The following is a 20,077-nucleotide window of genomic DNA, read 5'->3' as shown; positions in this document are numbered from 1 at the left end:
CATTTATTAGCTGTTCTGGAGCTTTCATTTATATCACATGATCCTCATCATCAGATGGAGAGTTCCCCAAGTCTGATTTTCACCTTTTCAGAGCACTTTGAACCTGAAATAACAGATTTTTGGCCATTTGGAGACAGTGGAACGCTGTAAACACAACACTGACATATCATTCATCACTTGTTAAGTTGACGAACATACGGTTATTTTCACATCCAGAAGAGTGAACCAAACAGCCGTTAATCCTGCTCTCAGACTAGAAGACCCTAAAACTCTTGTTAGAGCTGAGAAGAACTGCAGAGGCTGTGATAATAATCCAGTTGTAATATAAATATATAGATTATATTATTTTATTACTTTGAGGACGTCTTATTCATGCTGTCATAATGGAGGATTGGATGATGTTTTTTTTTTGTTTTATTTTGTTTGAACAGAACTGGACTTGAAGTGAGAGGATTTCATTATTTGTTGCCTTAACTTTCCTCTTCCATCTCAAATGTTCTTCCTCTTCTCATAATTTCCCTCACCGTCTGCTGCCTCGACTTGTCCCTCGACAGTTCTTGTCTTTGACACTCGAGGGCACTATTTTCTTTGTAATCAACAGCGCGCATAAGCTTGCTGCAAGTTTGGAAAAGTTAAGGTAAAGGTCTTTGCAAATACCTATTGTACAATAACAACCTATACAATGATACCAACGTATTATGTATTCTTCTGGGAGATGGGATGCATTAATGCAAAGAAAAATAACTATTGTACAAACTGAAGAGGAAGAAATATAAGGCTCGACTCTCATTGGACTTAATCCACATTTTTTCTGTTAGTACATAAAGTCACTTCAGGTTCACAATTGAAGTTAAGCTCTAAATTGAATGTTTGTTCATGATGACAAAGCAACTTTCACACTGACACAGAGTTTAACTGCAGATGGTCCCTTTCATGGAGTTGAACTGGAGATGGTTTAGTCACGTGAATCTCTTGGTCACCAGAACACCCTTCAGTGTATTTTCAAGATCTTCTTTTTCCAGATCTCCTATTTTAGCATCACAAAGCAGATTTAACACCAGAATTTAGATTAGACCTATAATTGAAATAGTTACCAGCATACATAAATAACAATCCACTGCTTTCATCTGTATGAGAAAAAGATGAGACGCTTGGCATGGTATAATCATGAACATCTGTGTGTGATTTATGTGTGTGTGTGTGTGTGTGTGTGTGTGTGTGTGTGTGTGTGTGTGTGTGTGTGTGTGTGTGTGTGTGTGTGTGTGTGTGTGTGTGTGTGTGTGTGTGTGTGTGTATGGACATCTGCTTTCTATCACATGGTTAATGCTGCCCCTGTGCCCTGGGGTGCCATGGTTCAAGTTACTTTAAGGAGACACAGTTTCCAGGGGCACTAAAACAGATTCTTGATCATTTCTAGAATTAATTTGTTTAATTCATGTATATTATGATCAGTGCATCTTCTTAATGAACATGTGTTATTTGTGTAATGTTATGAAACGGTTTATGTAATATTGTGTGTGTAAACTTGTATAAATCAGGCTGCGCAGACAAAAAATCCAGTTCCCTCAAGGTTCAACATTAAATTTCAGGGTTCATAATTGGTTTCAGGTAAAGTTAAGTGTAAGAGTTGGTTGGAGTTAGGTAAGTAATTATTATTGTTGAGGTTTTAGTTTGTGTCTTGATAATGAATGTGTGTTTATACAATATCCTGTGAAAAACATTATTTTTTCTGTGAGTGCTGGAGAGACCGACTAAGAGATGAACAAACTATGTAGTAAAAGATAAACTGCCACAGATTGCATCATGCGCTGGTAATGATTTACAAAGTAGTACATTTATGATTGTATTGAAAAGATTCAGTTTAAAGATGGTATGCTACATTTTGTTGTGTCTTCTTCCAAAGACACAAAACATTGCATCATTCTTAGGAAGAGCAACACTGAGTTATTTTATTAAAAATAAATGTATCCAATATGAATTTTTAGAAGATGAAAGGACATCTGACTGCCAAACGTACATAATGAGACCATTTGGTCCATTTAATCCGAAACAATGGCCTCAAAAAATAATTGAGTTTCCCATTACTGACCTGCTTTCAATCTAGAAAAAAGAGAAAAAGCTGGGATGCGAAGATGTAAATGTAGTTTTAAGTATTTAATATAGTTGTTTTTTTCTGCAGGTGAGTGAAAAGAGCAGCAACCTTCAGAATGAACATTCCTGTGACATTCCTGTGAAGAGTTCACAGCCTGAGAGGAAAGGGTTTGGTCCTCTGATCTTCTACTCATGACCCTGACAGGCCACGGTGGGGGATGCACATAGATGGGGGCCAGGTCATGTGGGGGGGCAGAGTCCACCTGGGCCTTTGAAGTCCTGGTCAGCAGAGAATAAATTTCTCTCACTCTAAAGGATAAGTGATGCACCTTTTGTTTCTCGCTCTTTAACAGTTATATATAGTGTGTACATATAGATATATGTCTTTCTGTCACATACATACACATTGTACTTTCTCTATTCAACCCCCTTAGGACTTTGATATGTTGCAAGAGGTATTAACCTCATAAAGGCTCTGAGGTTGTCAATGATGAGAGAAAGGTTGGAGTTCATCGGGTACAGTTCACAGGTGAAAGAGCACTAGCTGGTCAATCCTCATAACTTTAAGCTTCAACAATTACAATCTTGGCCTTCTAAATTCCTCACCCCAGTTCTCCAGATCAGTTTTAGGCACTATGCTAGTTTACCTAGCACACTAGCTTTTTTGTCAAGCGTTGACAGGACTGCTCTCTGATGGAGCACCGAGATGATGCAGCCCTTGGACAAATGTTTAAAGCATCATAACAGGCTTAAAGGAACATCTCAACATTTGGGGAAATATGCTATGGGTTTAGCAATCCATAGTTTAGTTCAGACCACAGTTTTTGAGCGAATGTTCAGTTCATATTCAGATCCTTAATATAGAACTATTTGATATGTAAAAGTAAAGTGGAGTTATGTTTACCTGAGCAGATAATGAATACACTCTAACTTTGTGTATGTTGTTATCCCAGTTTCTCTGTGCTTTGTTGACATAGCCGGGACTGCTGCATGTGCTTTTTAGTGCATGTTTGTGCATGAGTGTTCCCCACTGGTTAGCTAATGGACGCCTTACTGCTCTCGTACGGCGGTTACAGCTGATAACACTGTCCCGACCAACAACATCGTCGTTGAAGCGTAACACCCACCCTCCGGCTCCCTTTTTCAGCTTATGTCATTAACGCATCAAACGTTCGTTTACTGTTTGCCATGACCTTATGCGTTTCCAGGTTCAAGCCCATTTCAAACTTGAACTGCCTTCACACTAACGGGATCATTGCCTTGTATGAGTTGAGCAGTGTGATTTGACAAGAAGAGAGGAGACAGGAATATTTAATTCTAGTAACGTTGCCTTAAGAAAGAAAAGAAAACCTCAGAAAGGGTTTGCAGCAGTTAAAGAGGACGGAGTGGACACCAACTGTCAAAGGAAAGCAGACGTCTCAGGTGGTCGGATTTTATATCAGGTCCCAACAGAATATGATGTAATGTAGTGAGCTAACTTTAGCTAAACTAAGGGTTGACTACCTGTGAACCAGACTTTCCAATCACTAAACTGTTCAGAGTCAGAGTGATACCCATTCATTGAACATGGTTTCTAATTATGGCTACCAGACCCGTAGTGTTTTAAATTGAACCCGAATGCTCCCGGTATCGTCAGCAGTTGTGCATCTTGCAACAAACACCAGATAAGGAACATAATCATCCTTCCCACACGCATAACAGGAAGAAGCTTGGTTAAAAGCTCATGGTAACCATGTTTTTAAACAAAAGTCAACACCTAGCAACTAAATGAGCACAAAGCAGAAATACAGATTCAAACTATATAAGTCTTACTGACGACCAAACCTCACTGAAACAGCAGAGAAAGAAGAGAAAAACTTAAATCAAAATTAAATGGCTACCCTATTGCCGTCTGTATTCATCCACGTGGCAAGGAGGATCATTTGCACTGAGACTTCCTCGGACATCGAACAGCCTTTCCTCAGTGTTCCAGGAGAAAACACTGTTTATGTCACCATCTGTTTGTTGATTCTTACTGCATTCAACCTAATGCCTATTATATTATTCTCCAGAAAAGATTGCGCAGAGATTCCGCAGAGAGATGGTTTGCGGAGCTCGCAGAGACCGTCGCCATGCAACTCCTGAAAAATGTGTTTTAGGATCAGTTGCACCAATACTTGTTATTGATCTTCTCATTTAACTCTCAGAAAGAAACAGATCCAGGCTAGAGTCAGAGGGCCACAGCTCTTCCTTTCGCTTTAATAAACTAATTTAGTGTTTGTTTACACATTTGATGTGCCACGTTCAAAGCAACAGGTCTTTCCTTGTCTATTTGTACTGCATAGGATGAAACATGCAGAAGATGCATTGATGGTGAAAAAATTATATGTGGATCTATAAAGGAAACACAAGTCATGGGTTTTACTCCACATGAAATGGTACACCAAAAGGAAAAAAAAAATTCAGTACTGCTTTTGTTCAACCATCAGTATGTCATTTTCACAAAGAATATCCCGATGTGTTGAATACTTTTTTTTTTTTCAAAACAAATAAAAGCCCAGAAAGACCATTCTCACACGCAAACATGTTTAGCTATCTATTAAACAATCACACTACTCTTCCCTTCTCACATTATAAAAAGGTGTCCCACAATAACAAGATACAGAGAAGGACATGGAGAGAGGAAAGAAGGGATGATGCTTATTCAGATGGAAAACGCGTCGTAGAAAAGATGCAGAGGCAGGAAGAGGCCCGCATTAAGACCATACAGACTTTCACACATGTTTTCATTTAACCCTTTACAAGATGAACTGTTGTTGGTGAGGAATGGAGAGAGTTAGATACACCCCTGCTACAAAACTTCTCTGGAACAAGGATGTTTGCTAAGTGGGCGGAAGAGGGTTTGGATGTATTAATTTGTTATTATCAGTCTATCTTATTTATGTTTGAAAGCTAAAAACTGTTGTCTTTGCATAGTATTAATGCGATTGTAGAAGTTTAGCATTGTGTAGTATATTACTGCACAGAAACCTTTCGCACTGTCAAGCATGTTGACATGGTGATTGATTGACCGGTATTTACCAAATAAGCATAATGCACAGTAACAATTCATCTCTTCACTTGTGTCATTTAAACTCATTTCAAGATGCACACAGACACACTTTGGTGCTGTAACAACAATAGACGGGATGCAAATGTTGAATGTTGAAGAAATACAGGGGTTCAGCTGAAAAAGACTGAATGTGCTCACATAAGTGGAAAAAGAGGCTCAAGAGTGGGGTGTGGGGTGTGCTGGGCCATGACTGAGCAAACAAAATGGGGTGCAGGCGGTTGGATTGGGGGGGGAACCAGTAAAGGAACAGAGAGAGGGGTGGAGAGGGGGCAGAACATAAAGGAGAGCAGGGAGGGCTGGAAAGGTTTTTTACAAAGTGTTTGTCAGAGTCCCCTTCAGTCCTGAGCACACTCTGTGAGAGAGAGGCGACAAGGAGGGAGAGCCTCTGTGACCAGGTAGGTGTGTGTGTGTGTGTGTGTGTGTGTGTGTGTGTGTGTGTGTGTGTGTGTGTGTGTGTGTGTGTGTGTGTGTGTGCGTGTGTGCGTGCGTGCGTGTGTGTGTGTGTGTGTGTGTGTGTGTGTGTGTGTGTGTATGCATACATGCATGTGTGTGAACATCTGTCTGTCTGTCTGTCTGTCTGTCTGTCTGTCTGTGGTATTTATCTATGAAACCTTATAGTAGATGAACAAAAATGTGATGATAGTCATCTTTTTGTTTGAGCTGTTTGTCTTCTGCAAATCAGGAGGTAATTATTTGATATTTTCCCACAACTTTAGGGCAGCAGTGAGAATCATTAACACAGCTGGCATTCATGGCTAGTTTTTTCTTTTTTTAATGCTTCCTCTCTGGATTCCCTGTGGATTAAGACCCACAAGAATGTACCCGTCTGCAGGCGTCTACATTTCCAAAAGAAAGTCAGTAAGCTGCACAGTACGTTTGGCTGGAAATATAGCATCTTTTGCTCTTAAGTTTTGTTTTTAAAAGTACATTTCTTGACTTTTTGGTGGCTAAATTTTATTCAGCTTTTGATGCAAAACCTGTACCTCTAGCCTTCACTATACAAGAGAGGAACTTCTTGAGTCCGTTTACTCAACCGTCTCAAAATGTTAACTCAAGTGTGAATGAAGTAATTTCTATATTGAATTGTATTGCCTTGTCTCTCTCTGTCTTTGTCTCTTTTAGATTACAGTGAAGATTTGTGTGACTGTGACAATGCGTGTGGTGATTGTCTTCCTCTTGTCCGCCCTGCTTCCACTCTCTCACTCCCATGGACAGGACCCCTTTGCTTGGCTGTACGGCCCACGGAGCCAAAGATTTGGCTCTCTGCAGGCCGACACCACAGGAGGGGAGTGTCCAGAGGAGTGCGATTGCCCCCCCACTTTTCCAGTCGCCATGTACTGTGATGGGCGAGGCCTGACAGCCATGCCAACCATCCCCTCCCGCGTGAAATACTTGTACCTCCAAAACAATGCCATCACAGCTGTGTCCGACTCAGCTCTAGTAAATGCAACCAATCTGGTGTGGCTCATGATGCACCACAACCAGCTGACATCTGACGGCATTGGCGCAAAGGTAAACTTACATCTTGGTCTGAGTCAGATCCAGCACTTATGAGCTCAGATCATGAAACAGTTTTGCTGATTAAATGGTCAGATGGCTGGCAGCTGGCTAATTAAGTGTTTTAATACAAAGAAAAAAAGTAATGATTTCATTGCTGCATGTGTGATGTTACATAAAGTGGGATTCTCTGCATCTGGACATGTGGTTCTTGTTTGAAGTCCAACTGAAATCAATTAAAATTGCATTTTTTGTCACTGCTCAGCAAACATATGTGTTGAGTAAATCACATATCTAAAAAAAAAAAAGCAAAACGCAAAACAGGAGACATTAATGTTTTGGTTTCATAATGCCTTAAGTTCTCGTCCTACTGTATGTAGGCTAGATTTCTCCAAACAGCCAATCACATTTTTGCATTAAGCAGACGGTTACACTGACCCTTTCCAAAATCACTCCCTATTAATTTATAGAGCACTATACTTACTGTACGCCATTTATTTTAGTGTCCTAATGTGTACATTTATTCACCATATACTGCGAGGGCTCAACAGTCAGGGTTATTATTGGCAACCAACTGCCATTAGTGGTTAGCACTTTTTAACATCTAAAAAATATGTTAGGTAAGGCTGCAAAGCCTGGCACACCCATTGACGGACCAAGAACACCGCCATTTGCGAGATTTTCATTAATAAGCTCAGGTATAACTGAACAGTATGATTACTCAAAAAGTAAGGTTTCTAAAAATGGCAAATCTTCAGTTTCAGCAACCAAAGCTAATGCCTGGTTCCCAGCCTGGCAACCTCTTTTAATATTTGGTGTTCAGCCCTGAGTGCCCTCGCAAATTTTACAATAGAACGAAAAAAGAAGTGTCCATTTCACTACTTTTTGCAGCAGCTGGCAGGCTGAGCAATCACAACACTGATTCTGATATTTCCCCAAATACCTATTTTTAAAAAATATATCCTTTAATAATAAAATAAATAATAACAATGAATTTGAAATAACACTGGCATTGTTGTTGACTGACAAAAGGGACTACTGATTTCTGTTGGACATGTTAATGCTGATGAGCTACTTTGTGGATGTTAGCGAGTTGTTCATTCTCCAAATCATTTTGTAGGCATTTCTACATTTGAACGTACTAGAGCGTTTATATCTGCAACACAACAATTTGACTGCCTTTCCTTCAAACCTCCCTCGCACCCTGCGAGACCTGAGGATCAACCACAACAAGATTGAAAAGGTAATGTTTTGCATAGTTTGATATTCATGCAGAGCCGCTCTCTGTTCTTTTTTAAAGTTTCGGCCATGCATCACAGACATTAGACTTAAGAATTATTTCTACTGTTACCTAGGTAACAACCACAGACATGGAGGGAATGGATAACCTCACTATCCTGTATTTCCATGACAACGCTGTCACAGACATGGGCTCATCATTGAAGGCTCTCAAATCCCTCACACTGCTGGACATCAGCGGCAACAAGTTGACAAAGGTAATTGTGTGTATCTATGTGTTTGTGAATGTCCCATGAAGTGAATCCCTAGTCCTATAACAGTATTTTTCTTAAACTGATCCCAGGTCCCAGAGGGACTCCCAGAACATCTGCACCAACTCTATCTGGAGTCCAACTCCATTGATTCTCTACCAGAAGGTTTCCTGGGCCAGTTCACTCAGCTGCAGTATGTCAGGATGGCTCACAACCAGCTAACAGACAAGGGTATCCCTGCCGACACCTTCAATGTGACTGGGCTGGTGGAGCTGGACCTGAGCTTCAATAAACTGGAGAGGATCCCCCCAGTGAGCACCACACTACAGCATCTCTATCTGCAAGCCAACCAAATCAAAGGTAAAGTGCATATGTTTTATCAAGCATTTGTGTAGCCCACACACGTCTTTTCAGAAAAGAAAAGTAAAAAGCAATTTAAAAAAAGTATTTAAGAGACCCAAAAACATTTCTCTATCGGCTTCATTCTATGAGCAATCGAGTTTTGCATAAAACTTTTTGGGTATGTGCTCCTCACACTGGTTTGTGGACGGGCTCTGTTGGAAAATGCTTTTCTTCACCTCTCAAGATTTAGCAACAATTGTAAATAAAATCCAGACAGTTGAGGAGTTGTTTACTGATGTTTCCAGGCCTCTGTCATTCAAATATGATAGAAACCACACACAGTCCTGATAAATCAGATAATTACATTGTGGAAACATTTATTTAGGATTTTTTTTACAAAACTTCAAATACCCCCCAAAAATGTATATCGTTATAAATATGTTATATTATGGTAAAATAATTTTGACCACTTGTAGCAGCAGTTTCATTTCTTACTGATATATTGTGGAGGTCCTGAGATGTTGGATGTTTAGAGTACTTTGGGAATACACAAATACATTCTTTACCACTCACCCATCTGCCCCTCTAGAGTTTACGCTGGGTAGTTTCTGCAGCTTTGTGGATGTGACCAACTTCTCCAAGCTCCGCACTCTGCGACTGGATGGGAATGAGATCAGCCGCCTGGACATCCCTACAGAGTCAACCCTCTGCTTGCGCCTGACTTCAAGCATTGAGGTCTAACTGTACTTATGAAACGTGGTACTCTCTGCTCACAAACGCAGCTGTCTAATAATAATAAATATAGCCAATGTCAACAACAGGGGGCAGCAATTCTTACTGTAAGATTCACCATTTGCATCACAGTGAAAGCAAAGGTTGTCCTATGTGGTTGTTTACATTACAGCGTTTTTTAAAGCAATTGGAGACGCTGTGTAGCAGACATTTCCCATTTCAGGACATTTTCTTTTTTAAATACAAACAAAAAATACATTTGGACAAATGGCCAAGTCTTGTTTTACTTCATTAAATCTACAAGGAACTTCCACTTTTTGCTGATTTTGCCAGTCCCTGTGGACTTAAGTTTCCGAGCACCAGAGTTCCTTATATTTTAAACTCTTAATTTACTGCAGGATGGTCTGACAGTCTGCACCACTCAAGATCGAACAGGGTAGCACCGATGACAAGCATTATGGTGCAAAATCCAACATTAGGAGCATTTCGATTGCCTCTCCCCGACTCTCAACATGTTGACGGCCACAGGTTGACAGCTAACGGTACTAACAGCACTAACAGTGCAAACTATGGCGAAAGTACTAGAACGGCTAAAAGTGTTTACCTAGAGGGGAACAGGAGGGGTAGGTGCTTCGCTCCTAGGATGATGTTGTCGGTGCGTACGTCATTGTCAGCTGTAACCCTCGTTTGAGAGCATTGTAGAGCAGCCCCGTTAGTTAACTAGTAGGGCACGCTCACATGCACTAAAGTCACGCACAGCAGGGACGGCTATGTCAACACAGCAAAAGAAAAGCTCAGATAACAACACACAGAGGGCGAGCTACTCCTGTGCTCTGGTAGACATTACTTCACTATATCTTTAGCTTCTTTAAGAATAACTCCATAGATATAGACAATCTTCTCATTGATCATATCATTTATGGAGGTCATATAGAGGCTATATCAATATTAAATTGAGACTGTTTCATAACCAATTCAAATTCCTCACATCAGCGTTAAATTAGGATTAATGAGCCCTTTGCCACAAATACAGTGCATAAGCCAAATATGATAGATGTAGGAGCCACATATGATCTTTCTTTTTTGCGTATTAAATCCTCTGACCCTGATCCTCCTTATATGTTACTGTGAGGATCAATGATCTTTTTAATCATTTTTTTATTTGTTTTTAAATCTTTCTTCCTACAAAGCATGCCTTCCATTGTTTTGTCAGATAAAGTGATGATAAAACATTATGTATCATGTATGATGTGAATCGTTTAATTTGAAATCATTAGCTGTCTTAAGAGCATTACCATATCTTCATAACTTCTCTGACGACCATTTTCCCAAAGTGATTGTTGCAGTTGGGTGCATTGTTTTTTCTTTGTGACAAAAAATGCTGTGAGTTGTTTGTTTCTGTAGATGATCCTCTTGTTTCACAGAGAAATCAACTTTCCTCAGAAACATATATAGATATCTCTGTGTCATGTGAAAAATATACCTATACTGTAGTGAATCATACAGAGTACGATGGCCGTTGGGTGAATAAATTAGGATTCTTGAGTTAGTGTATATTTACATAGGTGGTTATTATGCTGACAAATGTTTTAGTTTAACAAGCCTATTGCAGAATAAATAAAAGATGTGATTAAAAAAAACACTGTACTTTTTGTCTTTTAATAGTACATCCATTATTTGTAGTGCACTGTATGTTACTGTCTTTGTGTGTATGTGTGTGATGTGGGTTTGATTCAGGGATTTTATGGACTAAGGGTTGATTTAAGAAGAAGAAGAAACAGAGGCGCACCATAATAAAGTTTGTTCAGGACAGAGTCAGCCTTTGTTCATACTGAACTGATGCAGCTATCTGTTGAATTAAGGTTTATTTAGACACTGTTAAATACACACAGGCATTTGTTATCTCAAAGGTTACTCAAATTTTATACAATGTGACTTTATGATAAATTTACATATGTACAGTATGAGAATTAAAAAAAACTGCTTCTGCTCACTGTGTATGGTGACTTCCTGCTCCACATGCTAGTTGTTTTTGAGGTGGAATGTCAGGAAAATCATTTTGGACTTTATAGAGGATGATTCCTCTCTAACCAATTTGATCATTATGTACTTTTGTACCAGAGGTTCAAATATAGGCCAGTGGATCTGAAAAGAGGAAACCTAAAAGAGTCCAAACATTGATACTGATGGCAACAGCCCGCTCTTAAGAGGATGTCGCCACAAATATGATAATATAGGCAATGAACTGCAAGAGGGATTGAAAAGATTTTCAACATTTCCACAAAAGCAAATCGAAATATTTTCAATGACTGCGAACTATGACTCTGTGGGGGCTGATGCAGAAAGGTTTCTAAAGGGCAAGAATGTCTGCGGAGATAGACTGAAATACATTTCAATAACACCAAAAAAGCTGTCCTGTTCATTAGTCATGAACCCTCTGTGTGTGAGCTGGCCAAGTGGTGGATAGTCAGAGGACACAGGATGTCTATAATGGTTTCCTCCGTCACTATGATGTGTAATCTGTGGCCACATGCCAGCAGATACCGTTATTAAAGCTGACGTATATTACAGGTTTACAGTGGTTAGGTGGTGGTCACACGTCACTGACCAAAAAATGTCTCAGACACCTAAAGAGCATCAAGCAGAGCACATTAGTCAAAGGTACGATGAGCAGAGATACATCACACCCTGTCTGTGTAAGGCCTAGAAGTCAGCGAGAACCGATGATAGTATTTACACTACTAAAAAAAAAAAGCCAGCTTTATCTCTCTTTTAATACGAAGGATCACAAGGAAGAAGTTTAAAATGAGGTGTATATCTGTTTAAAATATACATATTCATACATACACAATTGTACTCTGCAGCTCCGTTATTGGTTGTGTGAGCAGTTCCTGAAGGAAGTTGATAAATTCAGATTGCCTTATGGACACTTAAGTTTATAATGTCTTGGTGGATGTCCGCTACACCTTAGATGAAATAATTAATTAACACATGACAGTTTTGGGATGTGTGTGACTGTGTGTGTGAGTCTGTGTACATACATGACTATTACCATAAGTGTAATAGGTGCTGTAGTAATCTGTTGATTTATGGGTAAAGCAGGACGTTTTCAGTCATGGGATCTGACATGGTCGTGGTCATCACCAGGTGATGATTACGAGTGACACAGACGTGCGCATGCAAACAACACAGTGATTATGTGTAGATGTCACCAACCACAATCAGGTCTATCCATCATCAGTCACAAGTGGCTTTAGGGAGTAGTTGTTAAGACGTGGTTACTGGTGGTTTTAAAAAGGGGACTTAATTTACTAATGTGGGGGGGTTACAGGTCAGGTGATTGGTTAGAAAACATCACTCCCTTGTCTGTAAGGGGGGCTTTAACCCAGAGTGACCTGAGTGATTTGAATTTCTTATACAGACAACAAGCAGGTGAAAGGACATGAGGAAATACGGCTGGAACAGTTTCAAGGATTTCATTTTCAGGAATCCTGCTGTCATCGACCAGGTAGGTTTGAAAACCTGTTTGACCAGACTTTCACTTCATAAGTTACAATAGTTACATTGAATAAGACTGAGGAATTTGAAAATTGACTGTATTTCTGATAGAGAAGCGAAATGTTAATCTACTGAAGAACACAAAACATATTGTTCATTTAATTTGGGATTCAATTAAAAAAAGTACCATGTTTTCTGTTTTAGTTTAGAAAATGCCTTCTGATGGGCGACGATGGGGCAAATGTCACTTTTTGACTGAACTGGAGGTTTTAGTGCTGAAACCACCTCAATCCAATCTTAACATGACAAAAGAGTGGAAATAATTTTAAGTTTCCCATTGAAAACAGATCATATCTATGACTAGTCAAGATTATCAAAAGTGAAATTGGTTTCATCTTGTTAAATATTATAATATAACATTTCAGGAATTTGTATTGGATCATTCTATAATTTCCTTTTCTGACTGCAGGTGTTTTTCTTAAGATTTCCTTGGTACAACATACAATATCTGATCCATTTTACAACTTTTACCGCTTCAATAAGTTATTTAACTTTTCAATGATCAGGATCCACATGTGGATGATGATGATGAGAATACTGAGCGTGGGAACTGGGCCAGCAAGAAGGAGTATATCCTCTCTATGATCGGCTATGCTGTTGGACTGGGAAATATCTGGAGATTTCCATATTTGGCCTACAAGAATGGAGGGGGTAAGTAATTGTTGTCTAATGCATTCGTGTTGGAAGTCCTGTTTGATAGCTTCACTGTTGATATTGTTTTTAATCCGTCCCTTTGAGCAGGTGCCTTTCTTATCCCCTACTTTTTGATGTTGGTGCTGGCTGGAATTCCCCTTTTCTTCCTGGAAAGTGCCTTTGGGCAGTTTTGCAGCCAAGGTCCAATTAACGTATGGAGATCAGTGCCAATCCTGCAGGGTAAGACTGACATTCAGGTTTGGTGAAAGATCAGTCGGGTCATCTGAGAACAAAGATGTCAAACATGAAGGAATGTAATGAGACTGTAGGTTAATGATTGACTGTGGAACAAAAGATGTGTCTTTTTTATGACTCTTGACTTCAGAGGAGCTTTTGGTTGTTTGATTTTAAGGCTTTAACTCTGTAGGCCAATGCATAATCCTCCAAAGAAAAGGTAAAAGATGATTTACAGCTTGATTGCTGTTATTCATCTTGTACTCTTGCTTAATCGTAAAGCAATAAAACATTTAATAAATGGTCAGGTGCCTATATGAAAAGGTATATAAAAAGGGGAAACAGGTGTTTCTTGCTCTTCATTCATCCTGTTCATACTGGACTTTAAAATAAGAAAAAAGAAAAAAAAACACATTGGTACCCGACTATTCCTCTAAAACAAACTTGAACCATTGTGAGCCTATTCTTGAAGTTTTTGTTTAAACTATGTGAATGTTATTTGGGGTGTTGTTAAAATTTGCATATAAACCTGAACTAGAATTGAAAATCTTATCTGTGTTGACGAAATTAAGTGACATTTTATGATGCAATACTGATGACAGTAACATTACAAATATACCATGAACTAAACATAACTCAAAGCAATAAAATGCCAAAATGACACTCCTTGAGGGTGACTTTGTTGAGTTAAAGCTTTTTCTGTACCGCACAGTTTCCAGATTTGATTTTGTGGGTTCCTCTTCAAAATTGAAAATAAATTAGGAGTTTGGCAATGTTGAATGAATCAGTTTGGTGCTCTTTTATTTCATTTTATGTAATGTGTAAGAAAAAAAAACTGTGAAATTCTGAAATACATATTAAAATTCACAATTACAGTAATATATCTCCCCATGCCAGTATCAGATGTTGGTTGAAATGGAATTTGCATAAAATGTATTTTCATACATTTTTAGGTGAGGGTCGAGGAAGTGTGTAAAATACACGCAATTGTACAAAACACATTTTTTTAAAAGCATAGAATGTACACAACAGCAGGACTACAAATGGAATCTAATGTTGTGTACTGTCTTATCAAATTGCACCCATTTGCACACTGAGCTTGATATGATAGTACGGTTAAATTAAAAGAACATATTTAGGCTAAAAATAGATTGCATTAAATGTCAACTCATACACAAGCAGAACAACATTAGCAACAAGACCTCATCTGTCCAAACCAACAGGAAACCTCTCTGCAGTCTGCACAAACAACTGATCATCAATTTTATAAATATAAAACAGCCTTCCTCATTGTAGCTTCACGAGGACTAACCAGGAAAGAGAGAAAACTCACAAGGAAATATATCTATGGACACAACATCGCTTGAAACTGTACACGTACAGCTCCTTCCCTGATGAAGCTGCTAGTTTATCTCCTTTCTTCTGCTCAGTTCAGTTTATCAAGACTTTTCATGTGACTTTTGTTTTTACTCTGTAAGTACAAAAGTTGTCATAAACCTATGAAAAGTAAAATCACCAATTTTTGAAACAACTTTGTTACCGTAACGAGAGTAGATGTAATTTGTTACTTTCCCTTCTATTTCTAAAGTCTCTTTCTTCCTCCTCAGGTGTTGGCGTTGCCATGGTTATGGTGACTCTAATAGTCTCAATTTATTATAACGTCATCATTGCTTACAGCCTGTACTACATGTTCGCCTCCTTCCAGTCTCCTCTGCCGTGGTCCAGCTGCCTCAGTTGGGCCAACAGCAACTGCAGCAACACTCCTATAGGTGCTTTTTCATCTCCAATTCTTTTTTGTATTGTGTGGAACAAATCTGCTGTTTGTTGGACACTGATGTGTCATTCTCCTGAGGTGGCGGTGATACAAAAAGAATAATGACAAAATAACATATTCTGAGGTAAAAGAAGGATTGAAAACTGCAGTTTGAGTGCGTTTTTATCAGCATCACAGGCTCTCTGCCCTACTTTAGGTCAAAGCTTAATAATAATTTCATTCATTCATTCATTCTGGAAAATAAATGGTTAGAAATAAACCTTTTCTTCTTTTGTTTTCTAGTGTACTGCAATGTAAGTGGTGTTTTAGTGACCAACTTGACTCAGGAAAACACCACCTGTCCTTCATCCAACATGATCACAGTTCCAGTGCAGAGTCCGAGTGAGCAGTACTGGGAGTAAGAATCACACAGTCGTGCAACCAAGCACACATACACACACTTGTGATATTGCTGTGGGTGTAAAGTCAGATGTCTCTCCTCCTCAGTCGTGTGGCTCTGCAGAGATCCAGTGGTCTGGATGAAACAGGGCCAGTAGTTTGGCACTTGGCCCTCTGTCTGCTGCTGAGCTCCATAATTGTTGCTGCAGCGCTCATCAGAGGCATCAAGTCCTCAGGCAAAGTAAGACAACATCCATCTCATAAAAAGTCCTTATCCACAGTTCAACATAAGGGCCAGTGCATATAGCCATCAATCCACTGCAAAACTCAAACAACAAAATGTTCTCTTCATTTTTTATCATTAAGGTTCCTGCAATACAAAGCAAGGAACAATCTCACTCCGCTACATTCCCCCCAAAAAGATCCTGTAGGCCTACATGAAGTACATTGTTTCAACCACTATTTGAGGGTTACATTTTGGGATATATGCTTACTAGCTTTCACGATGAGAGTTAAATAATATGATTGATACTATTGTCACGTCTGTAGAGTAATAATACATGAGTCAACCACCGTCTAACAGTTCTGTGAGGCAGTTTAAACAAAACAGTGCTTTGCCAAATGCTGACATCAGCATGCTAATATGTTAACAATGCTAACATGCAGGTGTTTGGCATGAATAATGTTTTCTATGTTTACAGTTCTAGTTTAATGTGTTAGCGTGCTTACATGTTCTAATAAGCACTGAAAACAAAGTACAGCTGAGGCTGATGGGAATGTTGTTGGTTTTGTCATAAACCAACACGTGTTCGACCTGCTGGTGGCATTAGAGGAAATGATACACCATGTTAATTAAGGAATTTTAAAAGGCAGTGATGGCGAAGCTAGCTGCTCCCCCCTTTAAGCCAGTCCTTATGCTAAGCTAAGCAGCTGCTGGTTACAGCTATTTTCCAAACAGACATGAGTTGATTCAATCCTCTCATCTTTACTTCCAGCAAAAAGGGGAATTGTATTTCCCAAAATGTCAACCTATTCTGTGAAAATGTACATATTTGTATGCAGGCTTTAGATAAAACTTGCTTGAGATCACAAGTGTGAGAGAATGCTAGATGCAGAGACAAAAAGACACATTCTAATTGCAACATGGCAAACACATTTACAAGTTTAAGGCCCAGATAGGTTTTACAATTTATGCTTGAAACTCCCAGCCACAATGCAAGAAAATATAAATGAATTATTAACTTTTTCTCAATTTTAACTCTTGGCTTTTGTCTCTCCAGGTTGTGTATTTCACTGCTACTTTTCCTTATGTGGTGATTCTGATCCTGCTGATCAGAGGTGTGACACTAGAGGGAGCCAGAGATGGGATTGAGTTCTACATTGGTTCCCAATCCAATTTGACTAAACTGACAGAAGCACAGGTAGGAACGTAGAGACCCAACTATCCATATTTATCTGCAATGCAGTACAGATATCTAAGAATATTGATTTAAAGCATGACTGCATGTTTTAAGGTCTGGAAAGACGCTGCAACTCAGACCTTCTACTCTCTCTCGATTGGCTGGGGTGGAGTCATAACTCTTGCTTCTTATAACAACTTCCACAACAATGTATTCAAGGACTCATTTGTTGTAACCCTTACTAATGCTGGTAGGAGCACAGATACTGTAACAGCATTATTTAAAGAAAGTTTAAATCATTTCTACATGTATCTCATCCATTTTGCCATGTTCCTGTTTTCCTAGGTACCAGTGTGCTTGCAGGCTTTGCCATATTTTCAATCTTGGGTCACATGGCTCACATCTACAAAATGCCTGTTGGAGAAGTGGTGAAGGAAGGTCAGACAGACACACCATGTGGGCATCAATTGATACAAACATTTGGAACACTTTGAGGCAGCCTGTGATGTTATGTTTCTTTGTCTTTGTGCAGGATTTGGCCTGGCATTCATTGCATATCCAGATGCTCTGTCTAAGCTTCCTATTTCCCCTCTGTGGTCCATTTTGTTCTTCTTCATGCTTTTCACTGTCGGTCTGGACTCACAGTTTGCAGGAATAGGTAAGATATTCGGTTGCCATTCACACGTGCTTAACATTAACACCATGCTGTACCCTGAAATCTTTTTGTCATTAGAGGTGATCACCACCTGCCTGCTCGATGCCTTCCCTAAAATATTCAAGTCCAAACGAGCTTTATTGACTATTACGACGTCTGCCATCCTCTACCTGCTGGGACTGCCATGTGTCACAAGGGTAAGTCTGCCTTAGTGTAACTCTATGTGACTTTTAACATGACATAGGCCCAGTTAACCTACTCGGCTTGTGTGTGTGTGTGTGTATGTTTCTGAGACAGGCAGGAATATACTGGGTGACTCTAATTGACCAGTTTGCTGCCAGCTGGGTGCTGCTATGTTTGGCTCTCTTGGAGATCATTGGTGTCTGCTACATATATGGTAAATATGATAACTGGAGATATGTGCACCTAAAGGTGAGAGAGAGCCTAAAAGTCCAGCTGTGTACATCCAAGCCCAAGTATTCTTCTGTTGCATTACAGGAGGGAACCGTTTTATTAAAGACATTGAGATGATGATCGGAAAAAAGAGTTTCATATTCTGGCTGTGGTGGAGAGCATGTTGGTTCTTCATCAGTCCCTGCATCATAGTGGTGAGTACAACGTCACACATGTCTGCTTGAATCTTCATACACATGTTTGAGGAATGTCATCAAATCGAGAATTATTATTGCTACAAAAGCTACATAAAGATATTTTAAAAAGGTGCTATTATTACTGCCAAGAGACACTTAACTTGTATTTCAAGATCTAAATTACAGTTAAATTCAAGTTATTTCAGATTTCATCTTTCTGTGTAAAAGAGTGATGAATAGAACTGACCCTCATCTAAACTGGTTCTATAAATTCAGATTCTACCTTCTTGGACTTAAACATCACATTAGTTCTGATGAATAAAGCCGACTGCCTTTGTTGTCTAGGTGATCCTGATCTGGTCTCTGATGACAGTTACGCCACCCCTCTATGGAGGAGTCCAGTTCCCAGTCTGGGGTTTGGCTCTGGGCTGGTGCATGGCTATATTTATGCTCCTCTGGGTCCCCATCGTCGCTGTGTATAAGCTGATGAAAGCCGAAGGAAGCCCTTGGAAGGTGCGTTTGTGTGTTATCATAACTGACAAAGTATGGTGGTTCACTAACATCATATTTTTCTATGTCTTTCAAAGCATTGCATTTTGCAGAGCATGAGATTTTTTCCATGAATTCAAAGATATTATGTTAATCCCTCACTTTCCACAGCGTCTGAAGTCGTTGTGCTCTCCAGTTGAAGAATGGCATCCCTATCTGGACGTCCATCGAGGAGAGCGCTACTCACAAGATCGTTGTCGCCTGAGGATGAGCCATAGAACCAAACCAGAAACAAATGTGAATGTAATCTCGAGCTCATGGCTCTGATGTGTGTATTTATGCCTTAACATTTTCTTCTCTTTAGTGCAGCAGAGTAATCTGTGAACACTTTATACTGAAAGTTACATTAAGTGATTTATGCCCTCCATGAGGCAGAGAGGGACTCGAATATAAACAATCCACCACTTCCTGCTGGACCAAGTAGCATGCAACAAGCTTGTGTGAGGTCATGTGTTTACAGTGAAGCCATTTACGACTCGACCACACAGACCAATGAAAGGATACAACAAGTGAAAAACAGCTGAAAGTTACTAAGAACAAAAAAATCAATGCTTTTGCGTTAAAGGTCATATTGATAAAAAAAATTATATAGATGAATCATTCCTAAGAAAATAATATATCCACAGATTTTAGAAAAATGCTAAATAAAAGTATCACTTTTATTATTATATTTGCGAATAAATTTTCTAACAAGGCTTGGAAACCATTAAGTTGCTAGTTAGAGTGGAAAAGCAGATAAATGGCTGAGTTCAACAGTAAGCGCCCAGCTTCGTACCAACCCTAAGTGCTCAGCGAGAGAAAGAGGCTGCTTCTGACTTGCATCACTGACACTAATGTTACCGTGGCAACAAATGAAAACTGCTGTGAGCACATATTATTTATCTTTAGCTTAATCGTATAAATAACAAAAAACAATCAAATTATAATTTGTCACATTTAAATAAAATCAACAACTACAACCAACAGCCAGAGTCCTTACAACCTTGTGTCCAGTTACCTAGCATTATGGTTCCCTCCAACAATGTAGGCTACAAGGAAGATCCGCATCAGATTGGAAAATAAG

At 39.3% G+C, this 20,077-nt stretch overlaps 2 protein-coding genes across 2 annotated transcripts; both read left to right on the top strand.

The window, feature by feature from the left end:
* The first annotated feature begins 6,328 nt into the window (after nucleotides 1-6,328).
* On the top strand, nucleotides 6,329-9,252 carry fmoda (fibromodulin a). The gene is made up of 5 exons (XM_054617586.1): nucleotides 6,329-6,694; nucleotides 7,800-7,922; nucleotides 8,035-8,175; nucleotides 8,262-8,529; nucleotides 9,101-9,252. Exons 1-5 carry the CDS (start codon nucleotides 6,335-6,337, stop codon nucleotides 9,250-9,252), a joined length of 1,044 nt encoding a protein of 347 aa, XP_054473561.1. The 5' UTR covers nucleotides 6,329-6,334.
* Nucleotides 9,253-12,685: 3,433 nt separating this feature from the next.
* slc6a14 (solute carrier family 6 member 14) lies at nucleotides 12,686-19,281 on the top strand. The gene is made up of 15 exons (XM_054617157.1): nucleotides 12,686-12,751; nucleotides 13,308-13,452; nucleotides 13,543-13,674; nucleotides 15,276-15,437; nucleotides 15,725-15,839; nucleotides 15,929-16,061; nucleotides 17,101-17,241; nucleotides 17,335-17,470; nucleotides 17,566-17,658; nucleotides 17,753-17,878; nucleotides 17,954-18,072; nucleotides 18,173-18,272; nucleotides 18,374-18,483; nucleotides 18,811-18,978; nucleotides 19,126-19,281. Exons 1-15 carry the CDS (start codon nucleotides 12,686-12,688, stop codon nucleotides 19,279-19,281), a joined length of 1,902 nt encoding a protein of 633 aa, XP_054473132.1.
* The last annotated feature ends 796 nt before the right edge of the window (nucleotides 19,282-20,077 follow it).

Source organism: Anoplopoma fimbria, chromosome 17, assembly GCF_027596085.1.
Source record: "Anoplopoma fimbria isolate UVic2021 breed Golden Eagle Sablefish chromosome 17, Afim_UVic_2022, whole genome shotgun sequence".
Taxonomy (NCBI): domain Eukaryota; kingdom Metazoa; phylum Chordata; class Actinopteri; order Perciformes; family Anoplopomatidae; genus Anoplopoma; species Anoplopoma fimbria.
This window is presented reverse-complemented; position numbering and strand designations above follow the sequence as displayed.

What these genes read in the sequence shown, in the direction of transcription:
- fmoda (XM_054617586.1), top strand. Translation starts at nt 6,335, where the DNA reads ATGCGTGTGGTGATTGTCTTCCTCTTGTCCGCCCTGCTTCCACTCTCT. An exon ending in ACCACAACAAGATTGAAAAG is followed by an intron (nt 7,923 to 8,034) that starts GTAATGTTTTGC and finishes ACTGTTACCTAG; the next exon opens with GTAACAACCACAGACATGGA. An exon ending in GCAAGCCAACCAAATCAAAG is followed by an intron (nt 8,530 to 9,100) that starts GTAAAGTGCATA and finishes CTGCCCCTCTAG; the next exon opens with AGTTTACGCTGGGTAGTTTC.
- slc6a14 (XM_054617157.1), top strand. Translation starts at nt 12,686, where the DNA reads ATGAGGAAATACGGCTGGAACAGTTTCAAGGATTTCATTTTCAGGAAT. An exon ending in GCATCAAGTCCTCAGGCAAA is followed by an intron (nt 16,062 to 17,100) that starts GTAAGACAACAT and finishes TTGTCTCTCCAG; the next exon opens with GTTGTGTATTTCACTGCTAC. An exon ending in TGGTGTCTGCTACATATATG is followed by an intron (nt 18,273 to 18,373) that starts GTAAATATGATA and finishes GTTGCATTACAG; the next exon opens with GAGGGAACCGTTTTATTAAA.